This window comes from Rhyacophila brunnea, unplaced genomic scaffold (genome assembly GCF_057557595.1).
Source record: "Rhyacophila brunnea isolate RB1 unplaced genomic scaffold, BYU_Rbru_1.0 scaffold_17, whole genome shotgun sequence".
In the NCBI taxonomy this organism is placed as follows: Eukaryota; Metazoa; Arthropoda; class Insecta; order Trichoptera; family Rhyacophilidae; genus Rhyacophila; species Rhyacophila brunnea.
The window spans coordinates 30,007,177-30,033,758 of record NW_028232827.1 but is presented as its reverse complement, the minus strand read 5'-3'; the positions used below and the strand labels follow the sequence as shown (position 1 = coordinate 30,033,758).

General features: G+C 33.8%; 1 protein-coding gene across 1 annotated transcript in view; it reads left to right on the top strand.

The window, feature by feature from the left end:
• The first annotated feature begins 3,991 nt into the window (after window positions 1-3,991).
• The window catches only part of LOC147073934 (serine protease inhibitor dipetalogastin-like), a 136,623-nt gene continuing 114,032 nt past the window's right edge, over window positions 3,992-26,582 (top strand). Inside the window, exons 1-2 of the mRNA XM_085944596.1 lie at window positions 3,992-4,507; window positions 19,109-19,336. Coding sequence (XP_085800722.1) covers window positions 4,471-4,507; window positions 19,109-19,336 — 265 coding nt within the window. The 5' untranslated portion in view covers window positions 3,992-4,470. The remainder of the gene's footprint in view (window positions 4,508-19,108; window positions 19,337-26,582) is intronic.

Genomic DNA, 26,582 nt, shown 5'->3' with positions numbered 1-26,582 from the left:
TGTAATAGTTCCTACATTCTCCGCCCTTTATAATGATCCGCTCCTATGCAACGAATTACTTGCCTACCCTCACGGAATGTCACTGTGTAAATTTTTATAAACATATTTTTATTTTATTTATCTGACACGCGACTTTTTTAAAAAGATTTTCGCTTATATAATTTGACAGCTATACAATATAGAAAAAGGTCTGCAATCTCTAATCTATGCTGACTCATAACATAATAATATCATAACGTTTTAGACATGCTTTTTTTTATTTTATCATATTAGATTTCATTCGTTTACGAAGGCCACCACAACATTGAACAGTTAAAAATAACTACACAATAAAATAATATTAACCTATTGTCAACCAAAAATGTAGAGGCGTTTGGACAATAATTGCATAGTAACTGTAAATAATATTAAATATCCGCCGTAGTATAGGTACCAGTTTTTACTAAGTAAGTACATAAATAACTATGCATAATGACATTATCAATTTTTTGTAGGGCTGTCATTATTATGTCAAATTATTCAATCACGGCTTATTGTGATGTAGAGATGGTTTCCGGAACAAATAATATTATTGCATTTTCTACAGTACCCAGTTTATAATTAAATTTTATTTAATAATACGGCTACATATAAATATCTTTCTTTGGTACTCAGTTTTTTATACATTTTAAAATGATTTCCAGAGAAAATAAAGCATTTTGAATGACAATCGATATAATAATATCGTCTCTGTTCTGGCAGAACACACTAACTGGAGAATACTAGTTTTGAGTAATTTGACTTTGAAGTTGTTAAAATGTTTGATAGTCTATAATGTGAGTTTATTGAGAATCGTAAAAAGGATGACTTTAAAATAAAGACTGTTTATTTATTAAGGAGGTTTCCAGGCAGTAAAGTTTGAAATAAGGAACATTTTGGTATAACTAGCTCAATATGTCATTTCTGCCAGAACAGTGACGATATAATCCTATTATATACATAAGAACACACATGTAACACCCACGATGACAGCGCGGCTTTAAGCGTCGGCCTATAATGTCGTGGGTCCCAGGTTCGAATGCTGGGTCTGGTAAATACACATATTGTTTTTCAATTTGTGTGTGAGTCAGGGTATGGACCTAATATAGGTTGAGCAAGTGGCTGACATCCATTTCTCGTAAAAAACAAAATCTGTTAATACAAACGTCCACTCCATTTCCATGAATATCCATTACCAATGCCTATTAGTTGGTCTAAGTTTTGTTCAAGAAAAATACGGAAAGCAAACGCTTCTTGTATTCACACATAGTAGAGTAGAGGTCCATAATATGATCAAAAATGGAACTACGGACACCATTTTGAAATCGTCAGATGTCAGATTCTGTCCAGTTGCGAGTCTTGATTCGGTAGTTTTCGACAGTGGCTCCCCATCCATTCTTCACATAAGTTTGTAGGTCTGTCCAGATGGCGCGATTTGACTTACGCGTAAAAACTCGCGCGCATTCCAAGTAGACGTGACCTCATTGATCCGTCGACATGTACTCGCAGCGTGTCATCTATCGCGCGACCAACGCAAGCACTCGCTAGATTCTCGACAACATCGCATTGATTCCCCATTACAAAATGAATTACGACCGCTTCAAGCTCAAAACGACAGTTTTATGGCCATTTCAAAATAAATTACGTCACATAGGTTGTACAGTGCCGAGAATATATCTTGCTAGCTTGCTCACTGATATTAAATCTCAGAAGCTTTGTGCCACGACTGAGTTGCCCTTGTTTATTATTCGCATTAAAAATGTATTAGGTCACACACAGCCAAATGAAACGCGTTATATGGACGCAGCACACATTTGGTACCTACTCGAGCGTAACGCGCGGTGAGGCACGCGTTATCTGGACAAGGCCTACGGTTTATTACAATACGACTGTTTTTTTTCTGTAATAGTCTTTTAGTTTATACATACGTTTCATGTACCTATGGTAAATCGCTGAATAACGCTGTACAATAGGAATATTTATATACATAATACATAAATTAATTCTGTGAATAATAACTTTACTTATTTGTATAGTGTACATTTTTTTATCACTTTTAATAAACTAATGCGCTTGGATTGTTATTGGTGTATCATTATAGCAAGTTATGTTACCACTCAGGGTTCAGGGAACAGAAGTATATTATCCTGATGGGTTTAACCCATAGAACAGATAATAAATAGAATACCGATAGGCTATATTCAATACGCCGCATCTGATGCAGGGTTTTGAATGTGTGAGTGTCCTACGAAAATGAAGCACGCATTATGCACATGCAATAGTGTGTATAATACGCCAACATTAAATGAGCGTAAATGCATAAACCGAGAGCAGTTTTCAGTATTCGACGTAAAACGTATTCTTGACACGTGTGTAAGTTTAACCCGGATTCTTCCTTACTCGAGTCGGTTACCTGCTATCGCCTTACCCGTTATGTATTTCAGTTCCCATTATTTCTGAGTTCCCTGGTTTAACCCGTGAATGTTTTGGGGGTAATAATGATGTCCCAAAGTGAAATATATACATCAAAATTACAAATAAGACAGCTCAAATTGAACACGTGGAAGCAGCACTGCTGAATTTTTCGATAAGCTAGCTTCGTATAAAATAACTTTCTTACTTTTATGAACATGAAAATAAACTACAGAAATCGTATGGACCCCAAAGACAGCATCCAAGTTACTCTGGAAAAAAAAACCCTGATATCAATGATGATGCTGTGTTATCAACAATTAATTAAACAAACCTTTTTTAATGTGAAAATGTTTTCAATTAAATACTTCAGTTTTTCAATCAAAGGGAGCGGAAGGTAAATTATGCCTTCGAAATTGTTCAAACATTATAATGAACATGACATAATTATAAATACAAAGCTTTCACGACACGATATAAAAATAAGTATAAACAATTTTGAAATAATAATACAGGGTAATATTATGAGTAAATAATAAAAATACAAGTACATGGAAGCACACAGAGAGAACTAGGTTGATAAACCCTATTTTAAAAACTTATAAAACAACGTCCACCTAAAGTCTAACCTCACCTCACGTAAGTGGAATATATAAATATCTGAAGCGATCCGGTTTGATTGAACATAGCTATTGCCCTCCCAATTGGCACCAAATGCTTCGTATTTCTTGGATACATCACAGGACACACACATCCAGAGACTAGAGATAAAGGAAAAGCTATATTTAATTATATTAATACTATCGACCGGGGGTGGTTCTTGATGGAGTTTGAATTTCAATTCTAACGGATTTAAGTTGTGTACTGTTCCATTTGAGTAGTTTTTTGTGACCCGGGTTTCACCTTTAAGCATAACACAAATGGTAAATACACACTGACAACGAATATAGCTAATTCTAACTTATATTTAATTTTATTAACTATTTCTTTTATTCAACGAATAATTCACAAGATTTTAAGAATGTACCATTCTAATTATTGAACATAAGAGCATAATGAGCAGGTATTAAAAATGCCAATAGTTAAAATTTGTCGCAATTAAGCATGTCAGTCGTAGCATAGTGGTAATAGATAGGGCGCGATACCCAAGAAACGCAGGTTTGACTTCTGTCGGGTGTCTTACTTTTTCAAAAAAGATTTTTTCTTTTGGCTTTATTTTCTCATGAGTGTTTTCAAAATTATGTATGTTATATTTAATTGTTAAGATAAAACAATTAAGTACTGCAAACTTAGAAGAATATTCTTCTGATATTCTGAAGATATACCAACAATATACTAGCATGTTATTTTTTGCTGTTTTAATAAAAAAAAACTTACACTTGTACTATATTAACATCATAGGTATAAAGATTACATCCAGAATATTCCTTCGTGTATTTTTTAAAACTGATATTCATACGTAACATGGTATAATTAACACGCACATAAGGCATTTATTATAGTGCAGTGTATGCATACTGTATCAGCTATATTATCCCTCCCCATTCTCGACAATGATCCCATACGCGCCACTGACAGCCGCAGAATAGTGCAAGCGCAATTTTGCAGTTGCAGTTGTGAGCAACAACTCGTCGACGCCGGTTGTCTTTTGGCGTCGTGCCGCGATAGGGCGCCGGAAAAGCTCACTCAAGTGCCCTTACCTACGACAACACAGTGACACGAAAGACGAAAACAGTGAGACGCCGACTGTAATAACACGAAAAAACGTCTAAATATAAATCAAACCGAAAAAAACATTGCTACAACACGTAACCCTTTGACATAATCTATTTACAAGTGCCAAAAGAGAAATGTGTCAATTGAATTACAAGTAGAAAGTAAATTACAATTTTATATGAGTATCCACGAAGTGTATCAAATAAATTACAAGTGTACAAGTTATCAAATCGATTATTCAAAAAGTTTTTTAATTGTACATAGAGTAGGTAAATAAAATAATAAATACATCGGTTTTGTGAATTTTTATAACATATTACAAAAATGTATACGAACGTCTTGAGTTTTTTTATAATACTAGGTGAGTCTTATTTTTCTTAATATTATTTTTAGATTAACATTTTGTTCGTTAGTTAGAATATAGTATATTTTTAATTTGACGGAAAGTGAGCAGTGTTTTTGATAGACACATTTCCACGTCTGTCATGTGTGATATATTTTGAGATGTGAATATATTATTATTTATTGAATATTTTATTTAAACAGGTAGGAAAAGAAATCTTACTTGTACACGACTTAACTTTTAACCTTTAATATATTATATTATCATAATATATTGTTATATTTGTAAGACTTTTATTAATTAGTGTCACTTTAATCCATTGGCCTATCTTGGCCACCATTTATATTTGTTTATCTCAATTATTAGCGAAAATACTAATTAGTCGCCGTAAGTATTACGTGAATAATTTTTAACTTCACAAAGAAACGTGAATCAAGTTATTTAAAAATTTAATACAGCTACGAATGCAGATTTTTTTATAAGGCGGTTTCATTTATAATTAAATCAAATCGAATTAATATCAATGTATTTTTTTTACTGTGGCATAGATAGAAAGACAGTACAATATTTTTTTTTAGTAAAAACACGTTTAAGTAAGTACTTATTCATCAAAATTTGGGGCGGTCCGGACCTTCAATCCCCTATGTGTATTCCTGGCAAAATATTGTGTATATTTGATTAAAACTTCTATTTGTAACGATTCTTTTCTCTGTCTCTCTATTCTCATCAATCTTTGGATTAGAGAATAGCTAACAACCAAACCTCACGGTAATCGGTCACGATCCATCTAAGTACGTTGTGCAATGAATGTTCTTATGCGTGTGAGTGTAGTGAAATCATAATATATAACTTTTAATAATTAACATTGCCATCATATATGACATATTATGCAGACCTCCCCATGTTCCTTATTTTTTATTATTCCCTTACGTTCTTTGCTTGTCATTACCAGCCAATTATGTGAGACATGATCAATGTTCTTCAATATATTTTAGTATTTTTGCCCCCTTTGGATAGGTTAGGTTAGGTTACATTATACCTAATAAAATTTTCCAGGTAGGTACTCGATATCCACCCTTCGAACATTATGAGAAACCCATAGCTATTTTGACAGTTGACTGGTGACTTATTTTACAGATAGCACCATTGACTGCTTTTTCACCTTTGACTTAATATATTATGTTGCTTTCCACATTCAACACCATGGCCCCCACAAGGGGGGGCTGCCAGGCCTCTAGCCTGGGGGCCCGTGCTCAGAAGCGGCCCGGCGAGGCGAGTCGACCCGATAAGTGAGATAAACACCTATCACAAATTTTCTTTAATAGTAAAAAAAAGTCGGATATATTAAAACATACAAAAAAATACACTAAATATACACATTAATTTAACCGCGTACACATGTGCGTTGGGAAACGCTAATGTAGAAAGTCACACTGCCTTTATTCTTAACGATAGGTATGGGGCCCGCCAAAAATCTTAGCTTGAGGGCTCGCTTCAGGATGTGGGGGCTATGTTCAACACTATACCTAACGTACACCTTGCCATGTCACACTATGTCTCTATTTTCTGTGTTCATGTTAATATAAAAATATTATTTTTGGGAACCATTATAATATAAAAAGTGAATATCAAAATTGAATTTAAGAGATAAATACAACATGGCACGGACTATCGTAGTATTTAATTAACATTCCTGTGTTAAGGTAAACAAAAAAAAATATCCATTATCAAAATATATTGAGAATGCATGCTAGGGTTTCCAATGCCGGGATTCCGCTCGATTATTTTTATAAAATCCCGGGAATGATAATACATACTGTAATCCTTTTTTTTTAAATAAACAACTTTTTGTTAATTAATAATTCTCAAGATGTAAGAATGTGACATTATTTATTGAACATACATAATATGGAAACACCTCAGATACTTATTATAAAAAATATGGCGCCGGACAGGACTCGGACCTGCATCCATTGGATTCCGGGAAATACCGGTACTGGCCTTTCATCCGGGAGCTCCGGGTTCGATTCCAATATATTTATGAGAGCCTGAGTGTTCGTGATTGTTTCACTTCTATTACTAAATACATTACGGCCTCTTGGTCTGTTGTAGTGTTTTAAAGAATATATATTATATATACCAAATTACGAATTTAACTAAAAGTAGGGCAACTGAAACGCTTCTCAAATTTCGTTAATATTAGCTACCGGGTTTTGTAATTTGAATTAATATACTAATAATACCTTGAATCCTAGAATCTTTCCACATTTTAAGGCTAATAATTAATTAATAAACTATTTTTTTTCAACGAATAATTCACAAAATTTGAGAATGTAACATTATTAATAAAACACCTCAAAAACATACATATTAGAGAAAAAAATCAATAAAAAAGGCTACAGGCAAACGAAAAATAACGTATTTTACCCATCTAAAAAGTTATCTGAAAAGACAATGTGAATATAATTATAGTATTTTTCTTCTTTTGACTATGTGGATCATATTATATTGTATTAATAGATGTTTGTTTTACGAGAAATAGGTGTTGGCCACTTGCTCAACGTATCAGGTCCATACTCTGGCACCAAACACAAATTGAAAAACAATATGTGCATTTACCAGACCCAGGATTTGAACCTGGGACCACACGACATTATAAGCCGACACGTAAGCCGCTCGGCCATCGTGCATGTCAATTATAGTATACCTAGACTCTAGCTAGAGCGAATTATATGAACTTTCTTTACTACATGGCTTAGCATTCATACATCCATGTGATAGAAGAGAATAATTACTATTGGAAGAGCATATTAGCGAATCGTACGCAATTTCAAATCTACATCGGTTAAGGTGTATATTTGCTGAAGGGGTGACTCATTTTGAAAAAGACACTCTTTGGTATCTCAATTCACTTGTTAACATTTCTTGAGACTGTTCCCATTTTTCATTGACCCATGTTCCCATATATTTATATTAACATTAACTACAAGATAGGCGCATGATATTATGTACATACAATTAAAGTTGGGTTTCGGGAATTTCCCGACGGGAATTCTCGAGAAATTTTCGAGATTTTCCTTCCCGAATCTCGAGAATTGAAATTTTTAACACTTTGGGATATCCCGGATTTCGAGAATCTTTTCTCGGGATTCAGGATTTCTTTATTATTAAATATTAATTGAACAAACTATTTTCTATATGAAAAAAGTGGACAGAAAACACAAAACGTTCAAGGACTGATCGGGGCATTTAACACAATTAATTCAACGTCGACTCAAAATGAGCGCAATTTTTGCAACATCAGGGAATTTTGTGTCTCAAAAGCGTACGCGATTGTCAGACGCGGCGATTGACAGTCTGTGTTTTTTGAAATTCTATTTTAATAAGTAATGTTTTGAATTATTTTTGTTTTCCTTCTTCTATTTGTTTTGTCTTCTTACATAATAAAAAAAAACATATTTTTTTGGAATTTGTCTGTTTTTACACTGATTTTAGGATTTTTAAATGTTTTTTTTTTTTAATTTCCCGATTTCTTGAGAATTCTTTTCTGGAAATCCCGAATCTCGAGATTGAGATTTTCTCGGGAAATACCAAACTCTACATACAATACTTCATGTACCATACATGTACTATATATCTATGGTACATACCTACTTACCTTCTGGATCCCGTGATTGAGAAATTCATACTAATTTTGCAATCCCGGTATTGAATTCCCTCGTAGATAAGTATTATCGGTTTAACACTGAGCATAATTTCATTATTTTTTAATATTACGTGCGTTATATCTCATAATGGCTAGGAGTATTATTAATTTATTTTTGTGATAAGAATGCATTGGTAGGTTATAGAAAGCAATAAACAATAAATAGCTAGATAATATTATTGTAATTACAGACAAATGTATTAAAAATACATGTTTAGTTATCAACATCAACACAAATTATCGGCGGTATCCACCAACTGCTAGATAAAGCCTTCTTTATAATATCATGATTATTCTTTTCCTTGCTACCATGCATCGTGTCCGAAAACTTGTACGTATGCAGTTCGCCGTGTCACACTTCACCGTGAAATGTTGTATCCGAAATATATTATGGTTGCATACGTCCAACATCTTTGGGTCGTATAGTATCTACTGACATAAAATCCAGCAGGCAGCAGCAAAGAAATTTTGAAAATAGCCGATATACTGGATTATTTGTTAGGTTAGATTAGGTTAGGTTAGGTTTTTATTCTTGAATTCATGAATTTTTCCAACAACAGCTATGAAAATTGAATAATTAATATTCATATTGAATCTAATAAAATTGGAAACTGTATAGTGTACGACTCTTTCCGGCAAGAAAGCTTACGGAAAACTGTGCTACGGTGAAATGTTTTACGTAATTTATATGTAACCACCATGTATATCCAACCTTTTGCCCATCGTTAAAAATCAACAAAAATTGCAGCATTTTGGTGCTGTGGTAAGTTGGGGATGATAATTGTTATACGGCTATTCAGTGGCAACACCAAAACAACCATCATGCCATATATCGGCAATGTACATACAGCCTCAGGCGGTCCAGTTTCGTTTCTATATTCAACTTGCCGCATTCATTCAATTCACAGTATCGATTCGATAACCCATTCTCCCATAACTCATAAGGTTCCATATTATATTCCGTAAAACATTACACGTAAAACAATATTTTTAGAATGTATTATTACATCATTTTCATCCTAGAAAGTAAAATAAGGGAATAATAATTCATTATGTAGGTACAGATTTTACAGATTTTGACTCCAGAAGAAATAGCATTTTATTGACTATATTCTCTTATAATAAGAAAAATAAAATATCAGGAACTGAATAAGATCAAACATATTCTAAATATCTACAAGATATCGAGGTCTGTTTAACATCTAAAAATGGCTAAGAGGCTATGATTCTATTTATAAATTCAGAAATATGTAGGAATGCATACCTAGCAGAAGCAAAGTTTTATTTAGGTGTCCATTTTTGAATTCATTTATTTCAATTTGTTTTAAATTTCGAATTGAATTACGCAATGACGTCGATAGTAAAAAAATATATTCACCAAGGAGTTACAAAAAATCGGTATTCTGGATAACCGGTATTTTTTTTAATAATAAATATCCGGTAATTTGTTGATAGCTTCGTGTTATTTTACTAGCGTTTTTGCAGAATCTATACTCGAGAAGTGATACCATAATCACATTATGTATTATAAGAGACGATTATCGTTGACGCATTCAACACAATCGATCCGTCAAAAGATTTAAAAGGGGGTCTCGAAACAGTTCAAACCAGTCATAACATTACATTAAATTCTAACGAAATCTTTAAGAGTGAGTATTTCTCACAAAATCACTCAAACAAATATGCACTTGTATACAAAAAAATGAACCATTAATAATATTATTATGTGTCATCTTCAATAAAAATTATTTTTGACTACTGTATGTCATTATAGGAACGACGTTATATGTTTGCTGTGTACGTCGGCAGTTGGATTTTGTATATTTTATTTTATTTTTTTATCGTGGGGGTTTCAAAATCAGTCAGTGCCTCAAGTAACCACTTACCTAAGCCCGCCGGTGCGTATTCTCCTCAATAGATTTTATTGACATTAATTTTATGACTGGGAATGCCTCAGGAACAGTAACCCAAGACTGAGGTCAGCATCTGCTCAAATGTGATTTGATTGAATTTACATGATATTAAATTAAGAGTACCCATGGGAGAGGGGACCACGTAGAGCCAAAATCAAATAGTGGGATAAGTGAGCTTGCCCTTATCCATGCAGTTTATTAACTGTTGAAATCAAACTAGATACACCTACACTGTGATATACCTAGATATAACACCGTCCTTCAAAAAACTAAGGTATATTATTTTTAATCTCAATTTTTATCAACAGTCATTTGTAACTACTTATAATATTTTAAACTGATACACGAAAAGATTGTTTTAACTCCACGGAATCTACACTTGCCGCTTCCAAGCAGTGTATGACGTCTTGGCCACATGAAGCGTTACTCCTGCTACCGTCTCAAATCTTGAATCCATGTGTACTTCTCCATATCTGCCTGGAAGTATTTTTGAAACCAGTCCCTAAGATGAGATACTTAGGTGATTTTCAAAAACAGTTTTATACCGTTACAGGAAAGCATTGAAAATCACCAGTTTGTGACACTCAGTGTAATTGTGCATCGCTGCATTTTATTAAAATTGTCAGAGGATTATTTTAAAACAGTCTTTAAATATTTTTTTACAGTCATTAATTATTCGTATCAATATTCATCTCGAATAATAATTAAAAACTCTTTTATTTTAAAATATACTTTTTTTAAATTTAATCGATATCACTTGTATAATGTAATTAATTTATGTTTTGACTATTTGCTTACGGCCAAAGGTTAAAACCTGATTGCATAAATTCACTTGATTATTTCAAAATCTGCTTAGATGACGCTTTCTTGGTCCAAAAAAAGATCAATGTGATGAATTTGAGTATTTTGTATTTTACGAAATAATAAAGCTGAAAAACAATTGAAGATGCATACACTATTCATTTTTACACAAACCTTGTACAGCGAATTCTCGCATTGGTATGTTTTTTTTGTTGTTGCTTGCTATAACACTAAAAATTGTTTCATTTTAAATGTCTATGATTTTTGTAATGACGGGTTTAGGAGTACGGAGACCCGAGTCACTGACATATTATTATGATCCACCCCACGCAATGACTTTATTAATGGACAACGCACTCAATACAGTAGCTAGCAAGTAAATTCGCGCATATCGACATTCGCACATGTATAGGTAGACGTCACGCAATTTCCATTATACTTTACCTATCACGCATCGGGAATTTATAACAATATGACCTCCATTTTAATGGCGTTAGAATAGTGTTTCTAGTGTCAATGTTCATTTGAGCAAATATACCCGTTCGAACCGAACCATTTGGCAGACCGACAAAAAGCATCGGGAATTTATAGCAATATTACCTTTATTGTAATGGCGTTAGAACAGATTATGCCACTCGGCAAACCCGACAAAAAAGTGAGTGTAATTTTTTTCCAGATGCTTCATCCATATTAATGTCATTGACCCCACGATTCAAAATAAAATAAAAATCATACATTCCAATTATCAACGTAACTAATAAATCTCTTTCCTAGAATCACATGACAGAACTGAACACAATTACTATTGAAGATGCCACATATTAATATTAGTGCTTCGTTGTTTTATCTAGAATAACGTATCTGTAATTTAATAATCGTATGACTTGTTTGAACTGTTAAGAAGCCCCCTTTTAAATCTTCTGACGAATCGACTGCGTCATATGCGTGAAAAAAATCGGTTAATTTATAAGTGAAAGGTATTCCTGTAAACATAAAAAAACTGCAATAGTATAGATCCACCAGTATAAATAATTATTATTGTCCGCTGACTGAGGGCGCCACATGCTAACATTTGACGTAGCATTCAATACTTTTTATACTGTGATAGGCTTAGTTCTAAATTCTAACACCAGACGATTTATGATAGTATATCTAAACGTGTTACAAAACTAACTATCAAATCTCAGATTACGATAGATTAACAGATGTAGTGTTGCTGTACAAACATGCTACGAAATAATTTTCAATAGAATTTCACTCAATTCTGAGAAAAAACAGAATGCTTATATCTACTATTTATTTTATTTTTTCATAACGGACAATAAATCCCTACGACTCTTCCAGTTAGATACTATAAATTACCTCATTTTTAATCGATCTATGCTCCGTACTTGCATTAAATATTACATACTCATGACTATTCTAAGATTTTGGATTGACCAAATAGAAGAGTTCAGAATAATATTATATAGTAAAACTGTATACCTGCCTCTCTCAAAACTATCAACTTTGCATTTATCAACGGTCCCAAATATCGTCTCTGTTCTGGCAGAACACACTAACTGGAGAATACTAGTTTTGAGTAATTTGACTTTGAAGTTGTTAAAATGTTTGAAATAATGGTCTATCATGTGAGTTTATTCAGTAATCGTAAAAAGGATGACTTTAAAATAAAGACTGTTTATTTATTAAGAAGGTTTCCAGACGGTAGAGTTTGAAATAAGGAACATTTTGGTATAACTAACTCAATATGTCATTTTTTCGAATCAGTGTCTTTTGCCAGAACAGTGACGATATATTGTATAGTTATATGAAAATGGTATTTTATTTATTTAAATTGAATTACATATATGTAATAATTATTAATATTTATAGTTAGTTTTCTATAGTAATTAAACGTTATATATATATATATATATATATATATACATCTATCTATCATCCCGGTAGTTTTTTTCACAAATCATCAAAACCGGTGTGGTAATTTTGATCCGGGATTACCTACCATATAGGTATGTCACCTACCGTGTACGTACAGTATACGAATAATAATATAATAATTGGATCACACATTAATGTAGAAAAAATCGGCCGTAAATTCAATATACGCAAAACGATTTATAAATTTAGTCCACTGGCGCTGGGGTCACCAACTGGTGGTTATATTCTGTCGAGATATAAAACCAATGAATTAATTTTAATTATTTAGTTATTGAGGTACTGTTATTTCATTCCCACGCACGGTGGCCTCGCGGCTTAAGCGTTGTCCCACGTTCGTATCCTGGGTCTGGCAAGTACACATATTTTTTTTATTTGTGTCTGTCAGGGTATAGACCTAATCATAGCCCCCATATCCTGAAGCGGGCCCCAAGGTAGGATCTTTAGCGGGCCCTCTACCTATCGCTAAGATTAAAAGCAGTGACGCACTACATTAACGTTTTTCAAATTGTGTTTTAGGTCAAATTAAGATGTAATTATGTCTTATACCGTGTATTATTAGCGATTTTTAATACATTTACTTTGATTATGGAGTTGTAGAGTATCAACACAATAATCAAAATTTACATCGCATAATCATATAATTTTAAATGTTAATAGTCATGAAGTACAATAGCGCCGCAAGGGATTTTTTTTTTACTAATAAAGCTAATTTATGATGTGTGTTTATCTCACTTATCCGGTCAACCCGCCACGCCAGGCCCCCCCAAAGCCCGGGCCCCCAGGCTAGAGCCCTGTCAGCCCCCGCTTGTGGGGCCATGGACCTAATAGGTTGAGCAAGTGGCTGACATCCATTTCTCGTAAAAAACAAAATCTGTTAATACAAACCTCTCTCACTACTTAGCTAGGTACTTTCTTTCATTGTGTTAACTGTCAATTCATGGTGGAAATTCATTGTATCATTAATTTTAATAAAAACGCAAATTTTATAGTTAATAATGCCATTTTTTATTAAATTCGACCGGTTTCATTCGTCTCAGAGGGAGTTCGTTGAGTTATAATTTTCCAATGCTGCTAAAATTCAACTCGTTATTATTATACAACGGTTGAAAGTGCTATTTTTGTCATTTCATATTATTGTCGAACAAGAACTTCTTGTCTACGTGTTCTAATCTAATCACGTTTTTAAATGTGGAACGCCCCCAAACTTATCATTTTACGCTTCCATGGTGTACGGATCTATCAATGTACGTAATCTGAAGCTTTTTATAATAAAAAAAAAATATGTCTACAACGACCAGGAGTGATGTTAGAATTATTATTAGTAAACTTTTGGTTTTTGCGAAGAAGAAAAAGCGTCGCATCTAAAAGGAGAGCCGATACATTATTTAAACATGGCTCTAGTACGCGTTGCCGCCATGACAGGTATGTCACTGAGGGGTTTTATAAATGCGATTATAGCGACTTCTTGTTATCGCTGATTTCTTGTTGTCGGACAGTGAACACAATCATGACGTCCCTAGGCAAATTTCCGCCCTTAGACAGACTCCGCCTACCGAATACCGCCCCCTTTTCATCTCGATTTTAGTTTCAAATTGAATGCAAAAGTGAACTAACCTATTTTACTATCTTCAACTGACAAAAATCTTGAAAAAAAAATACTGAGTATTGAAGCGTTTCTACGAAACCTATTCTCAAACAGCGATGGTTTTAGGTACCTAAGTGGAGGTCACTGACAAATTTGGAGGTCCCTTTGTGATTTCTTTAAACTAATAGGTATGTCAGTACTTTCTAAGAAAACGGCTGAACCGTCCGCTCAATGGATATTTATTCCCTAATTTGCCGCCCCTAAGCAACGCGCGGCCTATCAACAAAAACAACAAAAACGAAATATACAATGCCAATTTGTGCCAAGGTATTGAAATTATGTCGGACAAGCCTGTCAGAGTCGATTCCTTTCCTGTCACTTTAAAGTTATGTCGTTTTAATCACCTATTGTAGTCGACTCCTGCATTAATACGCCACATGCTCCAATAAAATCGTCCGAGAGAACATAAAAGTGCAAGAAAATAAATAATCAAGAATTCTTTTTATTATAGAAAAACGGTTTTTCGCAGTCTCTGTGTGAGAAATATTTTATAACGTTAAGTTCAACGCATTCTGAGAAGGCTAACGTGATATTCCTTGATCACAAATGAGATTAATTAAAACATTGCGGATGAGAATTACGTTATCTAATTACGAAACAATGCATATTATGTTGAATAATTAAGTAAGTATTACAAAGTGTGCTTAAAATAATAGTTTAGTAAGCTCATATGTGAATCTCAGAAATCTAGTGACTCATCCGTTTATCATTCTTTCATTATTTATGTGTGCATTAGGCTGGAAATTGGTTACCAGGCCCGACGTTACTATTTGGGCAGCATGGGCTGCAGCTTCAGAGTGCTCTATGCCTCAGGGCTTCATCTTTATTCGCACCACTATTTTGCAGGACAGTCATTTGTAGTTTCAATTTCTTCTTCAAAACTTTCAAGTTTCAAAACATGGCCTCTTTTCAACTAGATATTTTAATATTTCTGAATTACGACAGTATTTTATTATGACATTAACATTGTTTTCATATTATTATAATATATACAATAATAATGGATCAAATCTGTGATTTTAGGTTGCTGGGTACTTATTGAGCTAATGTTTCTCAGAGATATCTTAACCCTTTACTACTACATTCTTGTGTCACGTTTTAATTCACTGGAAACAGTCGGCGCCAATTTGACGCCGCTGTCGACCAAGTGATTCTGGACAATCGGCATCAATTTGGCGCCGCTTGTCTATATTTTCGTTTTGATATATTTATTAAAACACTATAAAACTACCTCATTAACATCATTTATGGCACTACAGTCCTTGGCTTCCTCCAAAAATTTCCTCCATCGAGGACGATACAGCGCCGTCACTCCCCAGTTACTTTTACTGAGCATTCTTAAATCTCCTGTGGCGCAGTTCACCCATCTCAATTTCGGCCGTCCAGGTTTTGCCCTTGGGGGTTGCGTACATAACCCGCCTTGCTGGTATATCCTCCGGCTTTCTATGCACATGACTGATTGTTTTCACAATATTATCTACCTATTTAAAAACACAATTATTACAAATTAAACTGTTTCAATACCGACCAAAACATATTTTTTTTATAAAATATAGAAATTAAATAACCATTAACCTAGTTGTAGCAGTTTTAGTAAGCTCTTCCCAACGTTATTTAATATGGCTGTTGATCCATTTTTTGGTCCATTTTAATCTGTCCTTAAAATTTCTTAAACGAACAGTTATTAGTATGCCGCCCTGCAAAGTAAAAAACATTGTTTTGTTTTTGGTAAAATGAGAACCCAAGTTTTAAACTACCTTTCCTCTTATATTATATACAATTATTGGATTGTTTTGACATAATCTCTAAATAGACAGTATATATTTACAGAGAAACGGTAGTTTAAAACATGGATTCTCATTTCACTAAAATCAAAAACACTGTCTTTTTACTTAGCCAGAGCAATATATCAATAAAGTTACCATATTAAGTTGGTTTACCAATATTTATTATTTAGCCATTTTTTAAGTATTAATTTAATTTGTTAGCGCGTGACGCTGAAATTCCTTAATTCTACTCTGCAAGTTAGTCACCTCATCATTCATCAGCCTGATCACACCGGTAGACAAGACAATATAAAAACTAGACACCGAAGCCTGTCTACATTAGTATTGGAATTAAATTAAGCAAATTAAAATTTCTGGATCAGCTTAATAGACTACCATGTAACAATGGCTTGTGGCTTGCTTAGTCTACATTTAAGTGGCGCCGTTGGTGACAGTAAAGGCCAAGATACAAGGTGTTTAAAAAGTTCTTTTATTTTATAGTTTGACTATGGAATAATGCACCCCAACAAACGGATAATATTTTGAGATATCGCTGTATTTTCAATGTAGATTTATACGATTATTAAGGTGCGTTTTGGTACTGATAAATAGTCAGCGACGCCAATTCAGTACCACCTACTCAGCGCCACCAATTCGGCGCTGCCAGCTTAGCGCAGCCAATTCGCTAAACATTTTGAACGCCGGTAATAATATTATAATTGTAATGACTAAATTACAATCATTCATAGTCTTTACGACACATAATGAATTATAATGAACGAATGATTGTCAATTATAATAATAACCATTACACACAAGGATTTATAGTTAGTTTAATTCAATTGATTTTTTAAATCTTGTTGTCAGGTTCTTATCTACTCTCTACAGTAGAAGCAAGTAGACAATGATTTCTCAGGGCATAATGCAACGTTTGAAATTCGGCATATCTATTTTTTAATTTGTTGCCTATTTTTTTTGTTCCTGATTCTTTAAAATAGGTAATATCGCACAAGCACAAATTTGTAATGTATCTACATAGGGGGCTCTCGTGGTGCAGTGCGTAATGCGCTGGCCTTCCACCTGAGAGTTCTCGGTTCGATTCCCGCTGACACAAAAATTTATGTGATTTTCTCAAAGTCTGGGTGTTTGTGATTGTTCAAAAAATTACTAACAACCACCTTCTACGAAAAAGCAAGGACATGGTTATTAATAATTATAACATGGTTTCTAAAAAATGCGTTGTAGGCTTTTTTAATGTACTCGGAAGAAATTTAAGAGAAAAGTATAAGAGACTATATTATCTTAATATGAATATCAGACTTTATAGACTATATGGGAAAGGAATTAAAGAAATCGACCATTTTTCGTCCATTTTGTCGAAAGGCTTCTTTGCTTATTTATATAATCGTTTGTCGACGACAAATTGGCAACACTGTCGGGGGGGGGGGGGGGGAAGTATTCGCACCCTCGGACGCCGCGTTGCTGCAGTTCTTTCCTTGTTTTTTCTTATTTAAAATGTCACCGCAAACGAGTAACAAGTTATGGTATATTACATATTATTATTTTTGTTTATTAAAAACTGGACCGTCCATCCAAGGACGTTCAAAATTTTTAACTACAATCTAAATACATGCTATTTAATATATCAATTGAATCGACATTTAAGTATATGACTTTTTGTGTTTATTTTATGTATTTAGTTGGCATTCAAGAAATCGAGTTGATTAATGATGATTAACCTCGTTGACCTAAAATCAGAAAATTCAGTTTGAAAGTGGGAAGAAACAGTTGCAAACTCGTAAAACTGCAATGAAAAATATATTCACAAATACTGTCCGCGGATTTTTTTAAATGTCTTCAAGAAACTAGAAAAATGTATTGTTTTATCTTACCGAATCACGACAATTTTAACTAGTAGTTGTTACATGAAATGCTTATCGAGTCGAGTGTCGTATTTTTTTTCTACTTAATAATGATTATGATAAATGATTTTTTCTAGTATATACCTATATGCATGAGATGTTTTCAAATTATGTATATTCAATAAAGACTATGTAGTACTGTTAATACAACATACATGAATAAAAAGTGGTAAAAATGTGATGATTGGTAATTCATACATAAACACAAACATTATCATAATTGGCGGAGTATACGCTTTGTAACTGTGCACTTATTTGCACTTTTTACTACACTGATACGCCCCTTTGTCTGATTACTTGATACGCCTCTTTGTCTGATTACTTGATACGCCTCTTTGTCTGATTACTTGATACGCCTCTTTGTCTGATTACTTGATACGCCTCTTTGTCTGATTACTTGATACGCCTCTTTGTCTGATTACTTCGCTTAAAATTAGATCAAATGATCACTTGTATTAATATAATCTAGTAAAAAATAAATAAATAGATACTATATGTAAAAAAAAAATATATTTTAGAATATATTACATAATTGTCATTCTAGAGCCAGAGTGCAACTGACCCCATTAAAAATGTAAGGGTGACTGCAACCCAAAGCAGACAGAGCAAGTTGTCATGCGCTGCCTATTAGTGAGAGAAGATGCAAGTTAGATCGGGCTTACTCAGTAAGTTTTAACATTGGCCGAGTCGCTGAAAATCGGGCGTCATTTTAAGAAGCATATGATTCATCCAGTAGTATATCAATGTGTGTACGAGATAACTCTGATAACTTCCGGATCGATTCTGTATACAGTACGGTTAACAACTGCTGCGCATGCGCAATGTCACGGACAATTTGTTATTATGACAGTAAACTTACCAACATGACTCTTCTATGTATAACTCGTAACATAATGACGTAATGTTGAATGTTCTCTTTCACCAGGTGCCGTCACACCTAAATCCTCACTGGCGTACCAAGACACCAATTCCCGAAGAGCTGACGGGATAATATACGCTGACAATTCTTCCCCGTCTGGTAAACCGTTGGGCACATGTAAGAGATTCTTCCATGCTGACCATTACGGGGGAGAAATATGCGGGAAGGATGGTCAGACGTATCCCAATGCGATGTATCTTCATTGTGTCAACAGGCATCGGACGAAAGATGAAAGTAAGTACCTATCTATCTATTAATGATTTGCGACTTTTTGTGTTTGAGGGACCTTTGACATATCGCCACCTTACTAGAGATGGAAAAACTGGTCGATTTTGAAGACTAAGTATATTTACTACCAGTATAAAAAAATATTTAGTATATAAACTTGTTCCAAAATACTTACTAGTAATTGGAATACTATATAGATCGTTTGGCGTGCGTATGCGACAAAAGTTTCATACTCAACTGAAACTAAAACCAACTCCATATTATTATTAGTATTTTAAAATACGTATCGGCTCAGGGAACTTAGACTGTGTATCGGCTTCAATATAATCGCTAAAAATACGCTGAGCTCCGCTTGTCGAAAAGTCCCATTTATTAAAAAAATATATATATGAGTTGTTTTTCTGTTAGGTTACAATATTATTGTTAACAAAAATGAATAACAGTGATTTTTTTAATTTTAAACATGTTTTGAGCTGTATTTAACAATCCTAAACCTGTGCGTCATCTCACCACTGTGACTAATAGACTAATAAATTAAAATATACCTATATTCAAGTGCTATTTTGTTCGTGCGCATTTAATGTCAATAGTGTTGAAAGTCTACCAACTGGCGAGTGCACAGAACAGCGACTCGCGATGATATCATCACAAGTTTTTTGGAATAAGTTTATTGGGCCACAAATACTTAGTATGGATGGTTTCACCCGAAACTTAAGTACACAAACTGGTGACAGTATTTCCTACTCGCCTCTACACCTTACTATTAAAACCTCGTAAGTCTTAAATTTTGCGGAACAAACTTCATTTTTCCATAATATCAGCCTTAAGAGGTCCAAAAAGGGTACAAACCGAAAATAAAAAGTAGTTATTTTTTACGGAACCCTGATCGGGAAGCATATTTATATTGACTGATACTAGTATTTAAAATAAAACATATAGTGGGGCTCTGACCCCATCAGGGAGCTTTGGCCTCTGGCCGAATATGACCACTCGCCCCTTCGCTACACTCGCATAATAACGACTCGCACTAATTAACGTAATGTTTAAGTTTCGTTATCTCTAAAAGTAGATCAGCAACACCCGTATATATAAATCGTCTATAAGAATCGGTTAGTCAAGCTTTGAAAGCATAACAAAAAAAAATACTTTTGTAGTACCGGACCGCCCCCAAATTTTAACAGAATCACATTAGCAGAATTTGAAGTAGGTATTTGTGTAAGGGAAGCAGACGAAAATTTTGCGTAAAAATGTGACGTAAAAACCTAGACAAAAAATCCTGGCCTACATAAAAACCTGACAGAAAACTTTGCAGTACTTATTTAGGTTATTCTTAAAATGTTTAGTGATAAGTTAATTAGTAAATATTCCACAATATAATATGAATGTTATAACCTTCAGCAGTCATCCTGATAAACATTATCAATATGTAATAATCAAATATTTGCAAAAATTACAAATCATAACTAAATATTTTAAAAAGTTATTTGTAAAATAACATGTCACTCCACCGTTAACAGTAAAAATAATTAATATTTGGAGTAGATAAATGAAATCAAAACAAAGATACCTATTAATATAGTCGCGCAGACGCCGAGGGACTGAAATGTGCCCTGGCATCTGGGAGGACAGAAGATCTCGGCAGAAATGTAAACCTCTTCAACATAATTGGAGGGAGGATCTGAACAGCGAACCTTCACTCCAAGTAGACAATATGACAGCGACTCGCAGTCAAAACCTTGCATAAAAATTTTTGTAAAGGACAGAATTCTGTTGGAATTATTATTATTTAGTTTGTGTCTCTGACAATAATTATTCTTCAACAATTAAATCGGGAACTTCGATAATTATCTATTTCAAAACGTATTATATTATAATATAGAATAATCTGACATTGGATTTAAATATCGATATATTCCACTTACGTGATATGACTTTAGATGGACATTGTTTTATAAATTCATAAAACAATGTCGGTTGAGCTCGCTCGGTATACAGTTCAATGTATTTTACAAAATGTTTATTAGGTCGTATTCTTATTTGTCCGGTGGTTGTTTATCCAGTACAAATCTTGCAATAGATTTTTAACTAACTTTCCGACTAGCTAGACATTTGAAACTTTTAGAATATATCAGAATACGATGCCAATGCATTTTTTTAAATACTTTTAGCCATCTTTAAGTAGAATTGAATTCATTTTCAGTTAATTCTGTTTTGTATGAAAAGTTATTTCGGAAGAAATCCGTAATCCTATCCACTATTATTGGTTGCTAGGGGTCTGGGGTCCTAGCAACTAAATTATTAATATATACGTGCGTTACTATGCAAATCAATATGAAATGTCAAAATGACCTTTCAGTATTATTTCTATCAAGTACAATTTTTTTTGATCGTTTAAGCAAATCAAGTCAAGTTTATCCGATTCAACAGAAAATTTAAAAACGTTGTATATAAAAAGTTCTTTTTATCTTGTATTTTTATGTTATATTCTACACACGTACCTACTTGATATAATTTACTTCGTTTTTTATATAAATGCAATGACGGGTAGGTATAGGGAATTCGATATCCGAGGAACTGACTGATTTTTAAGCCCCCACGTAAAATTTCTAGATTTTTGCATTACTAGAATCACATCTTATCACTCAAATTTGTGGTTTATTTTTTGTATATAAGTACGCATATTTTGTTTGAGAGATTATACTAAGTATAATATTATGTCCCTTTGATATAAGGTGGAGGGATTTTGTTACGCGTTGGGTAATATTTGTAATAAATTTGCATCATTTTATGATTATGGTATAATTTAATAATTATTGTATTACTGGTTTAAATTGTTTCGAGGCCCATTTTTAAATCTTATGACAAATCTATTGCGTTATAAGTGTTGAGGAAACTATGTGTTAAATGTGTCTAAATGTTATGCTGCGTTTCGAATCGATTAAATTAATTATTTGTAACAGAAAAATAAAAAAATATTTTTTTTTAATTGACTACGTGCAATACAATTAATGTTTTAGTCATTGATATACTACTGGATGAATCATATGCTTCTTAAAATGACGCCCGATTTTCAGCGACTCGGCCAGTGTTAATACTTACTGTTTTAATATCAGCGGACTTAACTCGATATAAGCTCACTTAATATTTGTCTCGAAAACGACCTGGCAATAATTATGAGTAAGCCCGATCTAGCTTGCATATTACTCTAACTAATAGTCAGCGCATGACGACTTGCTCTGTCCGCTCAGACATGAATTTTTGGTAGCTTTCAAGCTTTGGGTTGCAGACACTTTTAGGGTCACTATTCCAATAACGCAAATTTAGTTTTACAGCCAGGGCAATACGGGTGAAATTCGGGAATCCATGTTAACGGTCTTAACGCATTATACCTACAAGGAAATATTATAAGACGATATTCGTAATATCTTCTTTTGTGGTACATTTTTAAAATGACACTTGTATGGGAATTCCTCATCTAGTAGTATATCAATGGTTTTAGTCAAAACGAGAAAAGTAGGTAAAATAATATGTAAATTATGCAACCGATACTCATTAGGTAGCAAATATATGTGGCATTATAAATACTAGAAAGCTGGTGCCTCAAACCCTCTCATCAAAAGTGCACCTAATATTGTATAGATACTAACTAAATTTATTTTAAAAAACTAGACAATATTTTTGCATTATGAATAATTCATCGAAAATATAATATATTTTTTTTCATATTTTAATCTATCAAGAAAACAGTAATAATATGACAATTGAATACCTAAGTTTTCTTTATGAAATTTATTTCGTAAACAAAGAAATATGCAGAAAAATAATTACTTTAAATTTAAATTTAAATTAAAAAAAATTTAAATTACTTTAAATAATTACTACATTACGAAAAAAAAATATTTGCTTCTGGATTCACGAACATAATGTAATAAATATTACAAGTAAAATACACTGTGCCAAACATTGTATAATCCTAGCATTTTAACATCATGTTTTACTTATCTTAAAAATGCACTCGTGGGTAATAGAAATACAGTAAAAACAATGCTGCCGGTAAACATTTGCTCATTGATAACATGATAACAATGATTATAATAAAAGTCCACTCTTCGATTGTTTGGTTCACTATGTGTTACTGACTGTTAGCGCTCGTCCAGCGTACGGGCATTCCGAGGAGCATTGACCGGCGCGCGCAATTCAAACGTATAACCGTGTGTGAAAATGTTCGTAGACGATGTCTTTTTTTGGTTATACGTTTATACGGTTATACGGTTGAGTTATGCGCGCCGCTCAACGCTCCGCGACTGGACGGGGCCTTAAAGGCGTTACAGTCATTGATATACTACTGGATGAATCATATGCTTCTTAAAATGACGCCCGATTTTCAGCGACTCGGCCTTTGTTAAAACTTACTGAGTAAGCCCAACTAGCTTGCATCTTACTCTAACTAATAGTCAGCGCATGACGACTTGCTCTGTCTGCTTTGCGTTGCAGCACCCTTAGGTTCACTATTCCAAGAACGCAAATTTAGTTTTACAGCAGGGCAATACGGGTGAAATTCGGGAATCCATGTTATCGGTCTTAACGCATTATACCTACAAGGAAATATTATAAGACGATATTCGTAATATCTTTTGTGGTACACTTTTAAAATGACACTTGTATGGGAACTGCTCATCTAGTAGTATATCAATGGTTACAGTACGATGCTGAACGACACGTCAGAGCACTGGATACATTTACTAAGAAAGGCATGTTCTTCAATATTGAAATTACAAGGGGTATTTTGATATAACTATATTATTTTGTATCACACCGGATATTCCAATTTCAATATATGTACTTAAATTATTTCTACTGAATACTCGATGACAGATTCATTAGTTCCTTATGAAACTATACGTTGACAATGCATCTCAAAATAATGGGAACTGTTTGCAAAGCATAAAAAGAGACTTCCAAAGTCCAAACCGCACCATATTTGGTCTCATTTGGAGCAGTACAGGGTAGCTAGTATGTCATTAAAATTATTTATTAATATTATGGATACTTATTATATCATATGATTGCCTTGGAATACTTAAGGCATGCGTCGTATCCACAGCATCTATGGACCGCATGCTACCGATATGTACCGCACCACGCTAGGTCTTAATCGAGTGTATCACGAGACCCTTCGTTTGGGTCACCACTTTTTAACGCCTGGGAATGTCTCAGGAACAACTACCCAGCTACCAGCTACGCACTCAAATGTGATTTGACTGAGTTATTTCAACGTAAGGTGCCCATGGGAGAGAATAACACGGTGAACTAACAAAAAATAAATTATTCAAATTTAAAAATTAATATTATACGAAATAATACTGAAGAATATGACAATGTGAAGAGTTCTTCACGTCCACAGGAAGAGGCCGTAAATTTTTAAAAGAAATAAAGTTAGCCTTTGTGATGACTAATTCGGATGGCCACAATGGGCCCAACAGCTGGTCGGACTGACTTGAGCATCTCTTCCCTTCCGGTACACATTATCGGACATTAACAGAAAATGTGACTCGCACCATATAGTTTTCCGCCACATGGACATGTTGGTTGGGTAACAAGTCTAACCTCGTAGACCTTGGCAGCGAATCCACCATGCTCACTCAAAAATTAGCTGGTGTAGGATCAGGAGTAATTGCACATTAGGAAAGAAGAAATAAGTGTGTCTGCCCTTGATGGAACCACCCCAATTTCGACGTATCCAGCGTCATTTGATGTATTTTCTGCTTCCTCAGTGTTTTTCAGCGTCAAGGTTTGGAGGCGATATAAGTTCGCTAAAAACCTCAAATGGAAATGGTCTGGACACATAGCTCAAAGAAAGGACAATCGTTGGACAAATCTAGCTATCCAGTGGTACCCAAGAGGTACAAAACGTCCCCAATTAGCTCATTCGGTCTACTTCCTTGTATCTAATTTATATAGAGTGGGACCCCGATCTACCGTTCTCGCATAAATCGTTTTTTTTCATTCGGATCTTTCATTTTTGAAAGTCCTGCCAAACACCCATAAGAACAATGTTAAATTTAATAATCCCGCAGTGACGGTTACCCGATGTATTGTTTTCCTCGATCTATCGTCTAAATATTAATGGTCCCGTCACAAATGTTATCCCGATTTACCGTTTTTGTTGAATATTTTTCATTTCGCTTTCGTAGAATTGTTTATGATACATACAGACCTTTCAGTCGCGTCGCTTTGTTTGCACAGGTCGGTCAGCGCTTAGGCTTGCCTCGCATCTTGTATCACGAATTTTTAAGAAAAGTAGAACTCTAGGTGAGAAACTGAAAATAATTCAAGACGTCGAAAAACATCCAGGAAAAAAACGAGTTTTTTCTTTTTTTAATTTATATATCCCGCATTTATCGTTTTTAGGGTCTCTTTAAAACCGTAGAATCGGGATTTCACTGTTTATAAATATACTTATATATTTTTTTTTTGTATTTACACTTTTCTACTGTATAATAACTTTTATATAATACTGTTTCAATAATATTTCTTTGTTTCTAAATGTCATGTTGTGAACGTCTTGAATTAATTATTTGTAATGTTCACTACCTATATGTAAAAATAAATGAAATTTTAAATTTGCAAGGTCGATGAAATGATTAAGTTCTACGGAAGTACGTGGCGACGCAGCTCACAGGACCGAGAGAAGTGGAATCAGATTCGAGAGGCCTTCATCCAGCAGTGAATAGATTCAGGGTGATGATAATGATGATAATAAGGTGAAGGTCACCAACAACGGCATGTATTTACCTCATACCTGTATTTTGCAGGTCAATAGGGAGTATCCCGTCCAGTACAGGAAGCGCGTCCATGACAAATAAATAACTCTGAATTTTAGAAAATATGAAGTTTTGACGCAAAGCTTGAAAAATCAGCAATATTGCCGCACAGAAATATTTTATTTCGCATAGCAATATCGCATAAGTACCAGTATCGCAAAGTAAACAGTTATGTTGCTGGCACGATGTACTGAAGCATGCACATTTTTGCATATAGAACAAAATGTAATTATTCAAGATCAAGGTGGGACATTATCACAGAAATTCTTTAAGAATTTATTAATAGATTAAAAAATGAACGTGCCGAAATCAGAGTGTGGTATATATACGAGAAACATGTGTCGGAGATGGAAAAAAATCGCTGGCATTGTGCCACGGCGATGGATTGTTGTAATGCTATGTTATGACCACCCAGTCGAGGGTTACGG